At 31.6% G+C, this 21,713-nt stretch overlaps 1 protein-coding gene across 1 annotated transcript in view; it reads right to left on the bottom strand.

Annotated features, from left to right (window-relative positions):
• The window catches only part of LOC106641747 (acyl-CoA Delta-9 desaturase-like), a 387,601-nt gene that overhangs the window by 33,576 nt on the left and 332,312 nt on the right, over positions 1-21,713 (bottom strand). The window contains exon 4 of the mRNA XM_014356261.2: positions 15,944-16,129. Coding sequence (XP_014211747.2) covers positions 15,944-16,129 — 186 coding nt within the window. The remainder of the gene's footprint in view (positions 1-15,943; positions 16,130-21,713) is intronic.

Here is a 21,713-nt window from a genome sequence, read left to right on the forward strand (position 1 = left end):
TAGGGGATGAGAGTGCGACCGTAATGTCAAGTGAAAAGGTGGATGTTAAAATTCAAGATGAATCAAGTATTTTTTCGCTAAAAAACATTTTGATCATGAAAAATTTAGGACTTTCAGTTCAGACTGTCAGCGAAGACCTTACAAAGTATTGTCACAACAAGACCGGTATTTACGTTGAATCTTATAGTGAAGCCCCTGTTACGCTAATAGGACAAGATTATTGTAATTTAATACTTATTCGAAAGTATTATAAATTTCACAATAATATGGCCGTTTCACGTGATGGACCATTCACGGTCATTCAGGTCCAGATAAAATTCGGCAAGTCAATATTGTCAATGAATGTAAATGGTCTAATTCTAAAAATGATAACTTGGAAAATTTAATCAAGTTTTATTTTTGTTACGTCGGCGCAACGTATTATTTGAGCCTAAGCTTTCGCTCAGTACCTCGGGATTCACACTGGGCGCGTAGGTGGGACGCGGGGTTAAAAGGGTAATTCAGCTTAAAGACGCGTTACTCAAAAAGGGGTACAATTGCTTTCACGCGACTAAGACTGACTGCCGTGCAATATTCCGATGCACTTGCTCGCGGCTTTCTTTTGTCAAGAGCGGTGTATACCTCGTTCACGATCTTAAAACAGTTAACACCGTCATGAGTAAGGATATCGTACGTAATTTGACCTTGACACACTAACATCACGGTAGGCATTTGCCTTAACTCGATCGTTCGTTGTTATTCTGATAGTATTATTACCACGGAGGGCAACGCATTGTCCGTGGCTAATTTGCTATTACCGGTGACCGAAGGGTGCCAACACTGTGGCGAGTAATGGCGTTCGCGAAAAACACTTTATACTGGAGATTAATTTGCTATTACCGGTGACCGAAGGGTGCCAGTACTGTGGCGAGTAGTGGCGTTCGCGAAAAACACTTTATACTTCCCGGTGATCCGTGGGTATTAATATGGCATTCGCGCGAACAAAAACACTTTACACTTCCCGGTGATCCACGGGTACCAATACTAGGGCGAGTAATGGTATTCGCGCAAAAGGAAACACTTGGTCAAAAGAAAGAATATGATATGTGGTCACTTACTTTTATTTAAACGTGAAAGTTGCTATACAGACATTGAACCAGCGTGGATGTAAGTCGCTCTCGAAGAAGATCAAGTGGCAGTAGAGACGGACTCTGGCAACCAGTTGATCGTTCAAGGGTGGTAGCGAAATTCGACTGTGTCCTCGCTTCGCAGAAGACTGGGTTGTAGCAGAGTCGGGCTCTTACTACTCAGTCTACTTCGAATGGTATCGTCGAATTTCGCGTGCCGAACTGAATTGAATTTTTCTCTGGGCCTACGGGCCTTTTTATTGCGAGAAGCGGACCTCGGTCACGCGCTGGCTCGAAAAACGCAGGAAAACTTGCCGGGGGAAAATTTTGGAAAAAAGACAATAGCCGAAAATCTAATTGGCTAGAACTGCTCTAGTTTAGCCACTCAGAAATTGGCACATCCCACATCCGGCTTGTTCTCCTCTGTGCGTCAAGAGAAGGGAAGGTGATTAACTTACTCATGCCCTTCCTTTCTCTTTTACATCGAAAGTTGACAGAATTTTATCATAACTTAATATTAATGTTAAAATGTAATATTAACAAGTATTAGTTGATAGTAGCCGTTGTTCGCCCCTTCAATCGAACCCAATGCAAAAAGAGCGGTGAAAATCGCTTAATATTCAGGTTTGATTCAATAAGTGTTCGGTACTTTATAATATTAATAATAGTCTTAGTAGTAGTAATTAATTGTAATAATTGCTAGCTTTTCCACTGTACACGTGAGCATTGATCGGACTGGTAAATTATCATGAATGATTATTTAACAGTAGCGGTTTCTTTGGTTAATACACGGACATCTATACAAACAGTAGTAGGGGCTCGTTGCGAATTATTATATTGTTAATTTACTTGAATTTACCAATAGTTTCCATTCATTGTTAGTTGTGACTGTATTTCATGTTAGTAACATTTCGTCAACTGTGGGTTTTTCTGTTTGTCGTAGGAGAGGAAGTCGGCTCAGGGTGCCCTGGGGAATCGGGAATTCTGTTACCCGTGTTGGGGGCAAGAGTGCGGACTCTCTCAACATCTCTGCGTCAGGAAAAGGGGGAAGTGCCATGACTTTCCCGTTGTCCTTTACATTTGAAACAGTGACAGTTTTTAACAAGATTACAATTTGGGCTATTGCAGTATGTTTATGAAATTGTTGACGTGATACAAAAGGGTTGTTCAGTAGACCATGAGCCTGCGAACATGAATGGTGAAAATCGGATAATTCTTTGAAAGTCAATAAGATTGTTTTCGTAGGCTTATGTAAAATTGTTGCTGGCTAATGGCATGCAGGTTTAATGGTGCAGCGTGTACAGGTTGTATTAGCAGTGTACAATATTTTTACCATTTGCTACTATCTTCGCTTAGCCTATGGGTTTTAACTCTAATTTATTCTAGTTTTATAATATCTAATATTAAACTTCAGCGCAGCTGTTCCCAGTTGGATTATTGCATCAATTGATTTTCATAATTATTTCATTTTCACTTTGCTCGTTGTTTCCGGTCAGCATAGACCAGCATGCATGTATGTGAGTCATGCATGGTCGTAGTACCTTAGCTAGGAGCATTCTTGCAGGTGATTCACCTCTTTGCAGATGCACATTGGCCTCTGAATTTAGTATTCTAAAATTGGCGAGGAAAGTTTTGAAGCAAGAGGAAAAAAAATTAATGTGGATACACCGATGTTACAATTTTGAAATAGATTTTTTCGATCTCGAAGAAAAAGAGTCGAAAATCAAAAATAAAAGAGTGCTCGAAATTTTGAATGATACGTGTCGACACACAAATTCTAGATGGGTAACGGGCCTTTTGTGGAAATCTGAGAATACTTTTTTACCAGATAGTAGACCGAACACGCTTGATAAGCTGCGGAAGCTTGAAGACAAATTCCACCGTAATAGGGAATACGTGGAAATGTATTATAAGGAGATGGATAGATTCATTTCAAATGGTTTTGCTGAAAAGGCTGATAGAGAAATAACGGGAGAAAGAGTTTGATTTTTACCTTATTTAGGGGTCCAAAATAAAAACAAACCGGGAAAAGTTAGAGTCGTTTTTGATGCAGCGTCGAAAACCTCTTCTGTCAGTTTTAATGATTTATTACTTCCAGGCCCTTCTTTGTTCAAATCTTTACCAGAGGTACTAATGCGCTTTCGCCAATATACATTTGCTGTGAAAGCAGATATACGTGATATGTTCTTGAAAATCAAGATTAGAACCGAAGATCGCGACACGCAGCGCTTTTTGTAGAGGGGGGAAGATAGGTCGATCGAACCTCAGGAATATCTAATGTCATCTATGTTATTTGGTGCAATGAGCTCTCCTTGCACAGCTATTTATGTTAAAAATAAAAACGCAACCTTATTTAGTCAAAAATATCCAGAGACAGCGAAAAGGTTGATAAATAATTGTTACATGGATGATTTTTTAGATAGTTCTGAAACGATCAAAGAAGCGTCATCGTGAGTTAAACAAGCAATAGAAATAAACGAAAATGCAGACTGGTTAATGCACGGTTGGGCAAGTAATTCGGGTGAGGTATTATTAAACGCAAATGAAAATGTAGATTTAAAAAATTTAATTAAGATCGATACAAAAGAAAGCGGTGGTGAGAAGGTTTCAGGCTTAAAATGGAATAATTAAGAAGATAAATTATCATTTTGTTGAATTTGCGAATTTTGTTGTAACTTATTTGGCGCAGTAAAATTAAATGGGATCAACAACTACGAGACACAGAATTTTCAAAATGGAAACAATGAACAATGGCTGGGCGCTTTAGAAAAAGCGAAAACTTGCGAAATAGATTGGCTATTTATATCACTCTCGTTAAAGTCCGTAATTTTTTTTTCTGTATCATCAGGTAATCTTTTACCAACTTTTATCTGAGGAGAGGCTACAACACCATTAAGTTTTCGCAGCTCTCTCACTTTTAAAACACTTCTCCGAGACGTACCAAATTCTTCTGCAGTCTGACAAACACTCCAGCTTATTTAAGCTACAGTTAAAATCGTTACGCGTCGAGAATCGTTCATTGGTAGACTTGAAAACTTGTCTTTTAAACTATGTAATATTTGTTTTAGTGTGGTTTCTCTCGACGGATAATTTTTTGTTGTTTATGAGAGTCTCTCATCATCTGAATTTTCAGATGTTGAAGAGAGGAAGTCGTCTGATGGTGTATCTATAGCATGTACTTCTTCAGATTTATTTAATAATTTTTGATTCTTATAATCTAATTTTCTACAACTTTGACAGATTTTAGCATGCAAATGTAAATTAAAAAATACTTCATGCATACTTTTAGAAGTATTTATTAAATCTCTGCCTACCTGTCCTTTACTGTTAAAAGGATTTATACATCTGTCAGTATGGACTGAATCTTGAGTTTTAGACATAATTCTAACTATATACTGCTTTAATTATATAGCTTTATGTATGAATAAGAGTGTGGAAGAGGAAAATAATGTTTAAACTCATGAAACTCCTCACTTTTGATTTGCATAAAGCAAAATTTTTTTTTTTTAATCTAGAATTTCCTTCTAAAAAATAGCAATTTTATTAAAAAATTAGTAAGAAACACTTCTTTCTTAGAATTTCTCACAAAATATAGTGGTATTTTTTTATTTAAAATTTGTTTAATTTTAAAAAGTTGGCGGCCGTATTGGATCTGCCATTTTTAATTTTTAAAAACATCAGGTCAATTTTTAAAGCGTACAAATAGACAAAAAATTTAAGCCCAGAAATAATTTTCTAGGTCTCAATTATTTCTGGCCGTTTAAGTGGCCCAGTTAATGTGGAATTTCTGAATTGTATACACAAAATTAAGAAAAACCATCGTGTAGTATAGCTTTCTTCAATAGGGTAATATTATATGCCAGTAAATTTCTCTTCAAGATGCTAATCACACAAAGGTTTTCTTGACAGATATTATTCAAACGTCAAACGTTAACTGAAATAGCATAAAAAACACCCGCAAAAATTACAGCTTGTTTGACTGTACCATCATATTATACATGTTACATTCTAAAAAACCGCTACTTAACATATAACCTTCTGAGAAAAAACACATAAAATGGCCTTTATATGATTTGTAGAAATCTCCCCATTTTTTGAGTACAGAGAATTATTTTCAGATAAACCTATCAAATTTCCAAAAAGAACCACAAGTTGGCATTTAAATGAATTTAAAAAGAAAGGATCAAGTATGCGTATAACCATGTAGTTAAGTACATTTAACAAGAGAAATACAACTGCCAGCTTTACTGCACATATCGTCGTTCCTCTCACTTCTCTAACCTTTTTTCCCATTTACTATGTGAAGAACGTCCTCAAGAAAAAAAATCACTTTGATCACGAATAAAAAAAATTGTAAAAGAATAAAACATTATAAAAACTTTTTATTGTATTTGTACAGTACAATCAAGTTCTGTTAACTGGTTAAACTTCTTATGAAGGATGTATTTGTCTTATGTATGACGAAAAAATCTTAAAGCACACTTCTTATTTTATTTTAGTTATTATTGTGGCGATTTCTTGAGTCTTAGAGAAAAATTAATTGAATTGTTTCTGTAACGTTTACATGGAGAATGGTAATCGTCCAAGTACAAAAAAAAAGAGTGCTCCTAGAGGATTTTTGTTTATTGCACACAGACAATTGATAGCTGAGACTATACAACTTTTAATTTTCGAATAAATTATTAATGAAGTGACTGGTGAGCATAATGTGTATATTAAAATGTTACACGTATTAAGTGACATATTAGGTAAAACCAAATTCTTTTGCTTATTTATTTCACCTTTCTATTAATATACACTATTTTAAACTTATTTAAATATTTTGTGTTCAAAACCTGAATTTTTTAATTTATATCCATGCCTATTTTTTAGAAGACACGTCTATTCCTTTAACATCAGGAGACTGGCAAAGTAATTCTGCTACCATTGACATAATCTAACAATGGATTTAAAGTAACGATTTCAGATGCACGGTACTTACAAAAATAACTTTACAAGAAGCGTTTTATTTGTATCCTTGTTTAAGTAATTCGACTGGTTACTTGTTGGTAAGACTAAATAATATACTTTATTTATCGTTATTTTGTAATATTTTGTGATACAAGGACCTTTACGCTATATATAAGTGTCACTTTTGCTTCTCTCGAGTAACAGTAACTTGATTCAAGTGTTACCCGTTTTGATGAACATTTATTTGGGTTTCAAATTGTTCTTATATGTTATATATATTTTTAAATTTTCTTATTGCAGATTTTAGAAGATTGATAATGCAAACGTAACTTATGCAAAAACATCTGATTGTTTCATTGAAAATCGGCGTACTATTGCACCAGCAAATGTAGATTTTGTAATGAATAGTAATGGTGCGTACAAGTCATTATTATATAAAAGTAGTTGTTCTGAAAAAAAGTAAATTGTATTTTTTTCATTTTAGTCCATATCCATTACTCAAAGGAATTATATTTCCTTAAATAAGTTATTCCAATGTCAGACTAATGTTTAATAGGATTTTTTTTTGGGTTTTATCTCAATAACTTTAATTTTTTTCTTGCAAATTGAGTATACTAATGAAAAAGAACACTATTCCCCTGAGTTTCGTATAATTGCTATAGACAAAAAGATTTTTAGCGTCTGAGATCTCAGCTTTTTTTGCTACCTTTTTTGTTATCATTTTCAACAAATTCTTTCCAGTAGCGTGAGGGAAAGAAGTTTCTATCAAAAAAAACTTTCTGATTGTTTCATTTTCCAACTAGAGATACACTTTTTGTTTATTTTATAAGATAAGTTTTTTTTCATGTAATCTTGATTTCATTGTCTTTTTTTTTCTCTACTTTACTTTATAATCAACTAATAAGAAATATACGAAAAAATTGTTTTATACATTCTGTTATCCGTAAAAACTTGGTATTGATTGTTCATCAAAAAACTCAAAAATCAGTCCCGGCAAGTTATGTAATACGTACTATATTATTCAATATAATATTCTTCACGAGTAATGTTAGATATAACCGTGTTATTCCAGTGGTTGATTATATTCAATTAAATTACTACTAGTTACAAAAGAAAAACTTAAATTTTTTTGTTGATTTCATTACTTCCCAAGACCAAAAACTGTATTATTAGTATACGGAATGTATGTATGCAAAAAAAATTTTTCGCATTTTATCATTTCATTTAAAAACGGAAATACAATGTACGTAAAAAATGTTTTGCTTTCTTTAATCTGTTCAGTTATTCGTGAAAAAATTTTTTTCGTTAAAAAATATATTATTTTGTTATATTCTGAAGTATTTGAATTTGATTTATCTTAAAATTTGTCTATTAATTTTGGATTTCACTGCTTTCTAATGCCAAAGATGCTATTAAAAATATCTGTATTGCAATTGAAAAAACTAAATTCATTCTCGATTTATGGGATTTATAATTTTTTAAATATTTATTATAATCAATTATTTTTTATCTCGGAAATAAATTTTTAGAACGAAGTTCTTTATGTCGCGTTACTCGGGGGGCTGGAATTTTAAAACCGACAGATTTTTTTTTTTTGAAACGAAAGTGGTTTACTTTTCCTCTCAAGTTTCCCCCCCCTTACCCCGTCCTCCTCACCGACTATTCTCTATACACTTCCCCTCTCCCCACTATATATGTATATCGGCCAACCGTGCCGTGTTACTCTTCCACACACCTTTGCCCACCATTCTCCCTCACACTCCCAATTTTATTTTCTCACAATAATTTTTATTTCACTTTGAATTTTTTTTCTTTTACAATTCTAAAAAAAAAAAAAAAAAAAAAAACATTTTCCAATAAAGAGTTTTGAACCCTCGACCTCCTGCATGTGAGTCCAGTACCTAGCCCACTCTGCTACGAGCGCTGCCGTCTATAGAAACTTGATTTCTTGTACTTATGGTGTGGTTCGTAACTATAACATTCCATTTTTACATGCATTCACTGATAATTCATTCGAATCATGATAAATTATATTTGTATTTGTTTTCTAAATACTTGATTAAAAAAAAAAAAAAAAAAAAAAAAAAACATGTGGAATAGAGTTGAAGAATGTATCAATGGTTTCTAGAGACGCTTATTTTAAATTCGATAAACAAATTATGTTACATTATAACATAATTATATAAATAAAGTAATTCAAAGTAAATCAATTATAAATGAATTATGTAAGATCATTATATAAATATCATTCGAGTTTCATATCATTTTCATGGTTTTTAAGGGTACTTATTTTGAATTTGATAAACAAATAATGGCACAGTGTCATTGAGTAATTATATGAAAATAAAATAAAAATTGCATTAATAAGCTATAAAATCGCAAAAAAATAAGTGAAAAAAAAAATTTCAAAAAAAATTAATAAAATGAAATATGAAAATAAAATGAAATAAAATTACAAAAGACATGAATAAATACAACGGAATAAAAAAAAATAAAATAAAAAAAGGAATGAAAAAAAAAGATTAAATATGAAAATAAAAAAAAGGAATTAAATGAAGGAAATACAAAAAAATGAAAAAAATGTATTAAAATGAAATATCAAAAAAAAAATTAAAACAAGAAACAAAAAAAAAATAAAACAAGAAATTAAAAACAAACCAGGGGGTATAAATGGGTCATGGGACCCACGGTAAGAACGAAGTTCTTTAAACATGAGATGAGTATAAAAACACAATTTCTCAGGTAACAAGGGGGTCGCCAGACCCGTAGAAAGAACGAAGCTCTATAAACGTTAGTACTGCATTTATGTAGTTCACTAAACGAAAACTTGAAAAACGAATTAAAGAAAAAAATTAAAAAAATAGTTCAGTACTCACGATGGTTGAACTTCGTGAGAACGGCGTGCATGAATACAGTACTCACGAAGTTTAACCATCGTGAGTACTGAACTATTTTTTTAATTTTTTTCTTTAATTCGTTTTTCAAGTTTTCGTTTAGTGAACTACATAAATGCAGTACTAACGTTTATAGAGCTTCGTTCTTTCTACGGGTCTGGCGACCCCCTTGTTACCTGAGAAATTGTGTTTTTATACTCATGTCATGTTTAAAGAACTTCGTTCTTACCGTGGGTCCCATGACCCATTTATACCCCCTGGTTTGTTTTTAATTTCTTGTTTTATTTTTTTTTTATGATTGTATTATATTCAATTAAATTACTACTAATTACAAAAAAAAAACTTGAATTTATGTTGTTGATTTCATTACTTCCTAAGACCAAAAACTGTATTATTAGTATACAGAATGTATACAAATAATATGGTTTTCGGTCTTAGAAAGTTATAAAATATACGTGCAAATAATATTTCTCGCATTTCATCATTTTGTTTAAAAACGAAAAATACAATTTTCTTAAAAAATTTTTTTTGCTGTCTTTAATCTTTTTAGTTTTTTTCGTGAAGAAAGTTTTTTTAATAAAAAATCAATTATGTGATAGTTATTTTGTTATGTACTGAAATATTTTAATTTGATTTATCTTCAAATTTGTCTATTAATTTAAGATTTCACTGCTTTCTCATGCCTAAGATGATATTAAAAATTTCCTTATTTAAATTGAAAAAACAGAATTCGCTCTTGCCTTATAGGTGTTATAATATTTTTTAATTAATATTATAATTAATTATGTTTTATATTTGCAATTAATTTTTTATAATTAATTATAAATACCTTCAGAGACAATAACCTCAAACTTGCAAAACTTTATACTTTTTTTTAAAGGTAGTTTTTTTTATAGATTTCATAACTTTTCTGATAAAAATTCATTTCTTAGAATTTCTCAGGGGATTGGTTGTACGATAAAAATTTTTCTTTCCCAAAAATTACTTATTATAATTGAATATGACTACCTTCAGAGACAATAACCTCAAACTTGCATAACTTTATACTTTTTTTTTAAAGGTAGTTTTTTTATAGATTTTATAATTTTTCTGATAAAAAATTCATTTCTTAGAATTTCTCAACAGATTTGTTGAACAATTAAAAGTAATTATTTTTTCTAAAAATTAATTAATATATTTAATTAAGTATACCTTCAGAGACAATAACCTCAAACTTGCAGAACTTTATACTTATTCTTAAAGGTATTTTTTTTTATAGATTTCATAACTTTTCTGATACAAAATTCTTTCCTTACGATTTCTTAAGGGATTTGTTTTAAGATCAAAATGTAAAGATCTTTAGCACATCTTGGCCAAGGTCTTTTCTAAACTTTTTTATTATCCACTTTTATCCATTGATTTCCTTGACGGAGCGTATTAGTATAATGCCCGCTAGAAGTTGTTGTGCCATGATGAAATATACCACTAATAGCCTTATACATTCTTTTCCCTACTTTTATTTTTGATTGTGGTATTTCATTAATCTTAAGACCAACTATTTTATTAATAGCATTATTGGGTTGAACATTGACAGTATTGACTTCATGGGTACCATATTCGGTCACAGAAAATAGTTCTAATTGTACTAGAATTACACTTTTACTCACAGTTATATCAGTCTTTTCTATTATTTTCCGTTTACAGCCATTACCGCAATCAATTGTAGAAGTCATCCAATCTCCTATATTGTCATGTATAATTTTTTGTAGTGTATAAGATTTTGTTGTTGATTCAAGTAATTGTAACTTGACAATATAATCAGGCTGTTCCGTAGTTATTCGCCTATCACAGTCTTGGCAACGAATTACATGATTGTGTTGATTCTGACACCGGCGTCGATACGACTCGTTCGTAACAACCACATGAACTTTGCAACGCACTGCGCGTCCACAGCCTACTGTGACTAGGGCATTAAAAAATGCTACTACAGCGCCACTGTGTGTGTTTAACAATGACCAGGGAATCAAGAAAATTTATCGATGTGATGCTTATCATTGAAATTATTGTATATTTTTCTGAGATGAGATAAGGTGAGATCTGATATATTGATTGTTTCAGTACCTTGAATTTATTATTATCATAATATACACACCCACATATATAATGATATAAATAAAGTAAATACTATTAGCGCGACTAACTTCACATCGAACTAAACAGTAGCTCGATATATACTACTAAAGCTCGTCCACGGCTTATTTAAGAGTCGGAACTTTTTGGTCTGAACGTAAAAATTCTTGAAATGAAATCAGCACTTTTCAAGAGCGTATATATAATACAACAATTAAAAAAGCTTTTCTGGTCGGGATTTTTTTTTAAATCATAGTTTAGCATCAGAAAAGCCAAATAACATCACACTACTACATATATGATGATGTTAAATAATTTTTTTACCATTTTGAAAATTCAAAATGCGAATTTGAGCGTATATAGTGCCGTGGTAGCCATGCACCGTCTGCTACTCAAACTTGCATGTGGTGCTACCGCGCCACTTGATAATATAATATAACCATGATATAGCATAGTCTTACTTATGTATCATAATATAGATATCCTTTTTAATCCAACGTCTTTTATGAATTTGTGACTTTTCTAACACAAGTACAAGACGTCAGTGTTTTGTCTGAAACGATCGAATTTTTGGCTTTTTTATAGTTTTTCTTTAATATTTTAGAAACTATCAAGTGTACAAGAAAATTGTTCGCAAAGAAGTTATTCTAGCGGTTGATTAATAAAATAAATAACTACTTTAAAAAATTCAAAAATTATTATTCATCATTTTAACAAGCGAAATAATAAAAAAAATGAAAAGTTTAAAGGGGTCTAAAACTGAGTATGTTAAAAATAAAATTGTTGTTAAAGTTAAAACTCACTTCTGATCATAAAATCATAAAAGGGTGATCCATTGCCAAATTGTTAAATAAAACTTTTGATTCCTCGTAGAATCATCAATTTGTCATAAATCAAGGTCTAATTTTCTTGAATCAGTAGATACCAACAGTATCAATTATCGATAAGAAATTCATATTTTTCAATAAAAAAAATAATTTATCAATTAAATGTTATATAATTTTTCGTATAGAACTTTTTTTTGTTTGTAAACAGTGTCGTTTTATTATAATAGTTTTTTCAACAACTGTTCCACAAAAAAATATTTTCTGTAAGGTCAACAGAAGCTAAGATACAACGCTTTGATTTTTTGGATCGTACTAGCCACTCAAAATATGTCTTATATGTGTTATACTGCCTATATGTATCATACACTCGAAAAAATGTATTTTGCGGTAAGTTCCACTATTTGGCAAAATAAAAAAAATCATTGAAAAGCTGAGGAATAATTACGTAGAAAAATGCGAGAGCCAAATACGATATTACACTCAGCAAAGGTGTAGTGCATCAACCTATACTACACTACACTGTAAGTATCATTTTCTCTACCTTTGGTTAAATATTCTTTGTAGAGATGTATCCCCAACGCTTCAACATTTATAGACTTTTATAGGTTGTCATTAATTATGTTTTCTGTCTATTTCTCATTAAATGTACCAGTACATACCCTAGGCGATGTAAACAATAGTTCTCTATATAAAACTTGTCGAATTTTGCACTAGTATTATTCCTTACTGTAACAAGTACTTTCTGTTATGCACGTTATTTTTATTGTTGGTAAAAAAGGCTAAAAATATAATGATCTAGCAAATACAATGCATAAAATTTTCTTAATACTCAAGTGAGTAATTACACTAGGATGATATTACTTTTGAAAGTTTATAGTATTATTACCTAAAACAAGGATACAATTTTGAGATTCTGTTAACTGTTTTTTAATTTAATAAAAAAATCATTTAGTAATAAAGTGATATGGTTTATTTTATCATAAAAATGAAATACTTTTTTTGTTGACGTATTACATTTAAAGAAGAATAATGCTCCATAGTTATAGTGGCTGCTAGTTCATCCTAGTAGTGACTTACATTGTAAATCAAGCGAGAGAATTTTTATTTTATCGCTTACTAACTTTTAAGAGCAATATTTTATTAATCTTTATGAACAAAGTGTGCTCTTAGGTGAGCAGCAAATTATAGTTACCCACTAACTAGCATAAGCCAGTGGACAGTGGGTGCTTGGGTACCTAACTAAGGAGATAATATACTTATAAATAGAAATATACTTTCCATGAAATGGTACTGTGTACACAGGTGGTGCAATTATCGTTGAAATGAGTAAACCTTCGTTAGTTGAGTATGTTTTTCATAAATGTTTTAATATTTAATAACTCAACAATTATAACTAATGTATACTGCCACAATAAAACATAATCAACATAAAAGCTGGCCAGTACAAGACTGTGCACTCTCATCGAATCTTCCGATGGTTTTAAAACAACTTCTTACTGCCTACGCTGATTACATCTGTGATGTCACGCTCACATTTATCACATATGTTAACATATTTATTCCTTGTCCATATTTAATACCCTAAATATAATTTTATCTAAGAGTTTAGAAAAAACCATACAGTAGTACCACTGTATTTTTAGTAGGATAGTATTATGTGCCAGCGAATGTCCCTTTAGGATGTTCATCACATGTATATTTTTTTGACAGATATTACTCAAGCATCAAAAAAACACTAAAAATACCATAAAGAATACCTTAAAAAAACTGCAGATCATTGAACTGTACACTCTTTGACATGTTTAATTAAAAAAGTTTGCAATTTAACATATAACCTTGTGCATAAATTACTTGAAATTATATTTATGAGATCTGCATGCCCCCCCCCAATTTTTCTTGTATGAAAGATTAGATATTCTGCAAAATATTCCTCTTAAGTAAAATAGTATCTGCACTGATGGTTAGCATCCTAATTGTTTTTATTTTTTATTATAAACAAATTGTGCATTATAAGTAAACAAACACCAATCACTAGAAATCTTATTGTTTCTCAGTAAAGTTAGTGAACTAATTATACCTTGAGCAAGCAAGCACTAATATTTGGAACCCAACTGTTTATTTGAAATTATTAATAAATGAAATGTATTCTTAGGTGAGCAAGCATCAGCACTTAGTAACTTAATTTTTTCGTAAATTGTTGATACATGGATTATTTTTTTTTTTTTTTGAGCAAGCAATAGAAAAGCATTTGTGATCAGCAATCCATTCGCTTTTTAGTATAGTTAGTTATCAAAATGTACCCTAAGACAAGTAGGTGCTTGTGATTAGCGACCTAACTGTTTTAAGGAGGCTTAACACACCATATATAGTCGACAACATACATAGGTATAGTCATGACCATAACAATATATATTATTACTTTCACTGCAGAGGAGAACAAAAGCTTCGTCTGCTCCATGTGGTAGTTGATTTTACGTAGATATAATCTTTTATTGAACATAAGGATAGTTAATATCAGTCGCTGAACAATGTCCACAAAATTTCCATTATAAGTAAATGAATACTTGGAATAAAAGCTCACGCATTACGCATAACTATTAAGATTCTAAATAAAATAGTTTTTTTATCAAACAGTACTATTTTGTTTCAAAGTACAGATATGTAATAATTCAATTCATTCACAATAAATTTTTGAATACATTTCTGCTTGGCACGTTTTTTGCCGACGACATTATAACCAATATTTTTCTTATTATGCCTACTAGTGTACTTCAGAAGGAAATATCTCAATTAACTTCACAGCAACGTATATATTTATTATGTTTGGTTAAAAGAGTGATAGTTAAACAACATGTCTCTTTTCATGTAGGAAGTGTAACTACATGTATTTTTGTTCATGTAGAAAGTGATTTGAGAGAGTTATGATGAGATTTCTAGTGAAAAAAGTGCCGTCTCCATGAAAGGCTATGTATAAGACGCTCACTAGTAACGCGTTTTACTAAAAGTTTTCCGAAGCAACCTATACTAAAGTTTTGCACAGAGGTAAAAAACATACTCATTGAACCTGGATTCTAATTTCATCCATTTCACAAGTTCTGTGATAAGTGTGTTAATTTGATAAAATAAGCCTCCTTAGGTACTATTAACTTATAAAATATGCCCTTAGATAATCATTTATCAGGAATCATTAGCTACCCAACGTCTTTTTAGTACAGTGCAAAGTACTTTGAATAGTTTGACTTCTTGTCACTAATGTTTGCTTGCCTTAGAGTACATTCAATTTATAAATAATACCTATATACAGACTGTTGACGAGATTGCTAATCACCAATGCTTGGTCCCTAAAGGGTACATTCTTTCAACTAACTTTACTAAGAAACACTTGCTTTGTTAATCACCGTTACTTGCGTGCCAAAGGGCACATTTTATTAACAAAACGTATTTAAAAACAGTTCCGTTACTAATCAGACTTTACTGGCTGTGTGAGACAATAAAAATGTTATCAACAATTTTGCATTAGGTCACTATCTTAAAATTTTGTGATCGAACATTGCTTTTAACGTTAACCACACTTATGTTTGTAACACGTATAATTTTTAGCACATTTGATCTTATTTAACATGTTTTTGACTCTCTTTAAATTTTTCATTTTCTTTTAGTTTTCTGCTTGCTTGAATGATGAAAATTAATTATTGGATTGTTTAAAATACTCAATCTTTGTACTCAATTTTCTTTCGAATGACTTATTTTGTATTGTTTTCTTTTTTAATCGATAGTTTCTAATACCATAAAGAAAAAGCAAAAAAATTTCGAAAATCAAATTATTTTACATTAAAAAATCTATGACACACAATTTAATTTATGTAGAGACGTCTAGATATCTTTTCTTATATTTTACTCTTGATTCAAAGTTTAAATACGCTTCGTTAGTATAATTTACTATGCCCAAAGGTTCTGGCATCCTACGATTGGCAAATCAAGGTAGCCAACTCTCAAGAGTATGAATGATTCTTAAAATAAGTTCTGCCAAGCCAAATAGAGAATATAAATTACTTACTTATTGTAAGGTCTACATCCAAGCATGTGGGCGACACTGTTGACACACCAGGTGGCATTTAACACGTACGAATAACGCATTAATAGTTGTGATAATAGTGCATAGTACCAATTTTCATTCCATAAGAAGACGGGAATAATTGTTGGTAGAATGAAGCAAAGGAGTATTTTTAGGAGTACAAAGTATCTGCAAAAGAAACAAAAATATTATAAAGTAAAATAAACAAAGGTAATACTTTTATTTTGGATGAATGTATGTCTTTCTTATCATAAATTTATGCAATAGTAGGAATATTTTATAATTATAAGTCCACAACAGTTGGATGAATAATCTTTGCAATTATTTTCTCGTTTAATTATTACATTAGTTTGTATGAGTGGGCATTGAATAGGAATAATCTCAGTATTCAAATTTTAAGAATTACCATCGTAAAGACAACAGCGCATACATTATTTTTAATATTTTTACATCTTATTTAACTGCAGATAATACGATGAAATAAAAAAAAAAATCTGTACGTATAAGTAATTAATAAATACTCTTCAAGAAAGTAAAGAAGTGTCTTATAATAACTAGACTGAAGTAAGTATAGTAGATGGCTTCTGGTTTCCCTCTTTTACCTGGGGCAGTTAATAATAATGAAAAGCTATTGCTATTGTAAAAAGTTATCTGTCTTACCAATATCAAGTTAAGAAGTCGATCCCCTTTGACAAACTCGTAATTAAGCCACAGATGCCTATAAAGCACACCTTTTCCTGTATAAGTCATGAAGTGTTGTACTACCAGAGAAATGTGATTATTTCCCGGTGCTGACCCTAAATGGCAACATCGCTCATTAATTGTGCTTGGTCGATCAGAAATAACGTTAGTTCTGCAGGGCAGCCAGAGTTTTGTCATATTCTTGGGGGAAAAAGACAGAGAGAGAAAGAATCTGGTTGTTTACAGTTTCTACTGCATCTTCTGCTACCGTCCATGCATTATTTTAGATTTTTGGTCCATACATAGAAGTCAGACCAATTTTCCAGTTAGGATTATCCCAACGATATTATTCCTGTTACTTATTAGGGTTTGACGTTAGAGTCGTGATGGTAGTGAAGTTTGAACTCCTAGACTAGAGTGTGCACGTTGTAAGCTGATTAGTTTATTTTTATAAAAAGTTTGTGTTTATTTCCAGAAGCTTTAACTCCAAAGTATGTGTTGATACCACATGCAGAGAATCAAGAAGTCGTTAAATTATTATTATATCTTCTCCCATTAATAGTATTTCTTACTCAGTATTCATTACAAATACCCTTGTATTTGGACAAAATTTAATATAAATTACCCGTTAATATAGTGAACAAGTTCCTCGAACACTTATGCATGCATACGACTTGCTGGGTTCAGGATGATAACTGAATGGCACTCGAGAAGACTCAGGTAGCTTACACAAGTTAACGACCACTGTTTTTTGTAAAATTACTCTTGTTACTGAAAAAGTTGATGGACTTTGTGAGGACCCTATTTGGTCTCATACTTTGTCCGTCCCTTTATCAATCATAAGAATAATAAATTTTCAAATAAATTTCTACTATTAAAATTCTACGTAAATACTTGCTCTAGTAATTGATAAAACCACCTTCATCGTCTATCAGTTTTTGTAAGCGAGAAGCCATTAAGTTGGCCAAGGTCACAAAGTACTGGAGCTTATCGATAAGATTTTGCCATTCAAAAATTGAAATGCTATTTAAAGATCAAAATAGTATAGTAATGAAAATTGACGTAAGTATGACTTTTAGTTAGGGAAACCATTTGATATTTAAATTTTTGGTTGAATCACGTCAGAATCGGTGATTTAATAGTTTAGTTGTTCTTCCTTTGCCAGACCAATCTTCTACTTAAATCCAAACGCCAGGTCACTTGTTAAACGATTAGAATCTTGTTTTAAGGCGTAATAGAATTTGGTGACAAAGTTTTCTGTAAGTTTAAAACGAGTAGTAAGTGAAATAACATGTCACTTTCACTATCAAAGTTATAATGTGAATCTCTTTAGTTTCTCACACTTTACTTATTACCACAGACGTGTTAAAGCACCCAAAAAAACTTGGTGAGTTACAATGATGAACAACGCCCTCCCACACTCTATCCACTATTTATTTTGTCTTTTCTGATCGATATTCAACACCAAAAAGTCGTCGAATTTCCCCCATTTTTTCTTTCAATAAAACGGGATCATAATTCCAGACATCTAGAATTTACTGGTCGTTTAGTCCCTGCTGGGCCAACTCTATCTCGTAGTGTTCAATCTTTTACATACAAATTACAGGCTCGTGAATATTTAATTATTATTTGTAATAGCGTATGTGTGGTGGCAATTAAATAAACCAAAACTACTAGATGACTCTTAAAACAGAATTCTGTTAAAGTTATTATTACTTAGTGTATCAATGGATCAGATGTAATCTTGGATGTAACAAGTCTATTTTTTTTCAAATACTGAAGAGATGAGCTGGATGGTGAGATAGCGAATGCTCGCAATTTCATGATAGCAGCCCTTCAGCCTTTGTTTGCTGCAGTTAGTGTTATACCATCTCAGATGAACTTGTTACAACATGCTCTTTCTAAGCAGACTCTAAATATAATATTGCATCATACAGCGAGTAGGCCTTTGTTGTTACGTACGGTAGTTAAAGGATTGTGAAAGGATTACACTAGTGTTTTTTTTTATATTTCTTTCAACGTTTATATACAACTATATTTCAACATCATTCAGACCCACTGAATTCAATTAAGCTTAAATAAAAGCATTGTAGGAAAAAGGAGCCAGTCTGCAGGAAATCTAGGGTCATCTCAGTTGTTGCCATTTTACGGCAACAAAATGGATACAACGGTTTAGAATAGAAGATGAAATTGGAAAATTCTAGGCGCAAGATAAAAGACATTGTATGAAACTTTAAGGAAACTTATGAAATGTTTTTAACAATCCAATTCCATAATAATATCTTATTTTAACAGTATATTATAAATTTATTCATTTTTACCCACTCACAGTTAATGGAGAAGTTTCGAAGCGATCCGATGATGATATTTCCAGAGTCGTAGTGGGGAGAACTTTTGATCCTTTCAAGCCATTAAAAAATTCAATTGAAGTATTGGACCTGGACGTTTGCTACAAAACTTTGGGGAAAGACGTGTCAAACAAGACTCCATTGAAATGATTCAAAGCTACAAAAAAAAAACAAGTCTGCTGAAAAGGCACAAATCAACTAGATTGCACTTTGCTCATAATCACCTCCAGCTAACTAGAGAACAATGGAAAGACACAGTCTTGGTCGGCAAAAAGGTGTTTTCAATGGACAAAGACCGATGGTGCACTATGTGGAGGCCTCCAAGTACCTAATACTCACCCAATTACATTATTTCCAAAATTCACAGAGGTCAAGTAAACGAGGTGTATTGGGGGTGGTGTACTGGCCATGGTGCCGGAGATATCGTGAACGTCAATGGGCGAATGAATGCAGGGTAATATGTTCACATCTTGGAAACATTTTTGGTAGAACCAGTGGATCTCTTGTTTCCCAATACTCAGGTGATACGTATTGTTAAAGACAATAGCGCTGCCCATACAGCTCGTATTGTTTAGTAGTGGTACCAAAATCATTCGCTTATTTAACAATTATCTTGGCCAGCTCATTCCCCAGATTTAAACATAATAGAAAATGCTTTGTTCAAAATGGTAAGAGACTGGAGACCTGTAACGGCGCAAAATGCGAATAAAATTTATGAAAGGGTAGTTTCTGAAGTGCAAAATCTTATCGATAAGCCCCAGTACTTTGTGACCTTGGCCAACTTAATGGCTACTCGCTAGCGAAAACTGATAGACGATGAAGGCGGTTATATTAATTACTAGAGCAAGTATTTACGTAGGATTTTAATTGTAGAAATTTATTTAAAAATTTATTGTTCTTGTAATTGATAAAGGAACAGATAAAGTATAAGACCAAATAGGGGCTTGGTAAAGTCCATCAACTTTTTCAGTAACAAGAGTAATTTTACAAAAAACAGTGGTCGTTAGCTTGCGTAAGCTACCTGAGTCTTCTCGAGTGCCATTCAGTTATCATCCGGAACCCAGTGAGCCGTATGCATGCATAAGTGTTCGAGGGACTTGTCCACTAAATTAACGAGTAACTTATATTAAATTTTATCCAAATACAAGGGCATTTGTAATGAATACTGAGTAAGAAATACTATAAATGGAAGAAGAAATAATAATAAAAATAATAATAATAATAATAATTATCATAATAATAATAATTGTGATAGTAATTATAGTAATAATAATTGTAATAATAATTATAGTAATAATAATTATAATATTAATTATAAAGCACATTAGCGTACCCCCCGATAAAGTAACCTTTAAATAATTTTGACTGCAAAAAACATCAGAATCACATTCAGGCCACTTGGATGACGATTTTAGAGCAGTTGCAACGATGATTGAAGAATACTTGGTTGAAACACGAGCATCGATGAATATAAGCACTTAACAGCCAGAAGATTGTTACAGTTCTTGTCAAGCTGCTTATTGACAACATCTCATTATTCAAAGCTTACGAAAGATAAACACAATAACTTTTAATGAGTATGGATAATTTAAATGATCATTTTTTTCTTGTGCTTATATTTATATTAAGCTGATGAAAACTCCTTAATAAAAGTGACAACCTGAAAAAAATACGTAAAAACACAAAGTATCGTATTGCTTGGGTTCCATTTATTTAACTGAAAAAGAAGTCGTGGTAATTATCTGACATTTTGATGTTCTCCTAGGTTTAAACGATACTCACAGTCTTGAAATATATTAGATTAAAGCTTGAATAACCATGTATATAACCTATTCCAGCATATCACGTGTAATTCAATCGTAGAATTTAACGTCTTCTTGATTCTCTACATCTGGTATCAATATATACTTTGGATTTAAAGTTTCTTGAAATAAACACAATCTTTTTATAAAGATAAACTAATTAGCTTACAACGTGCACACTCTAGTCCAGAAGTTCATACTTCACTGCCATTAGGACTCTAACGTCAAACCCTAATAAATAACAGAAATGATATTGTTAGGATAATCGTAACTGGAAAATTGGTCTTACTTCTAGGTATGGACCAAAAAATCCAAAATAATGCATGGACGGTAGCAGAAGATGCAGTAGAAACTGTAAATAACCAGATGATTTTCTCTCTCTCTCTCTCTCTTTTTCTCCCAAGAATATGACAAAACTCTGGCTGCCCTGCACAACTAACGTTATTTCTGATCAACCAAGCACAATCAATGGGCGATGTTGCCATTTGAGGTCAGCGCCGGGAAAGAATCACATTTCTCTAGGTGTACATACTGACAACAGGCCTTTTTGATTTCTGGTGTTTTTTTTCATTTGTAAGTAACTGTCCTGTACTGATTTTTTATAAGTATATTTTTAATGATAATATAAACGTTAAAACAATCCTTCCAACAGTTTTAGACAATTTTCTTCGTTTGTTACATACATAAATTCAACTTTTTTATTGTTACGTTCTACGACGAGAAATAAATGCGTATGATTGTCAATCGAAGTTACACAAATTTCAACAAAAAAAAGCAACACTTTCTTGATTTTTTTTTTCTTTGCTACTCTGTTTAATATTAGTTATATTCGTTTGTATGTTTTTTTAAATTCTGACGATTTTTCTAGATTTAATCACATATATTTTAATATTTGTTACTATACAAGTACCTGTGTAATAA

The sequence above is a fragment of the Copidosoma floridanum genome, unplaced genomic scaffold, assembly GCF_036245765.1.
Source record: "Copidosoma floridanum isolate Cflo_tuat_1 unplaced genomic scaffold, Cflo_Japanese_pri ptg000020l, whole genome shotgun sequence".
NCBI lineage: Eukaryota > Metazoa > Arthropoda > Insecta > Hymenoptera > Encyrtidae > Copidosoma > Copidosoma floridanum.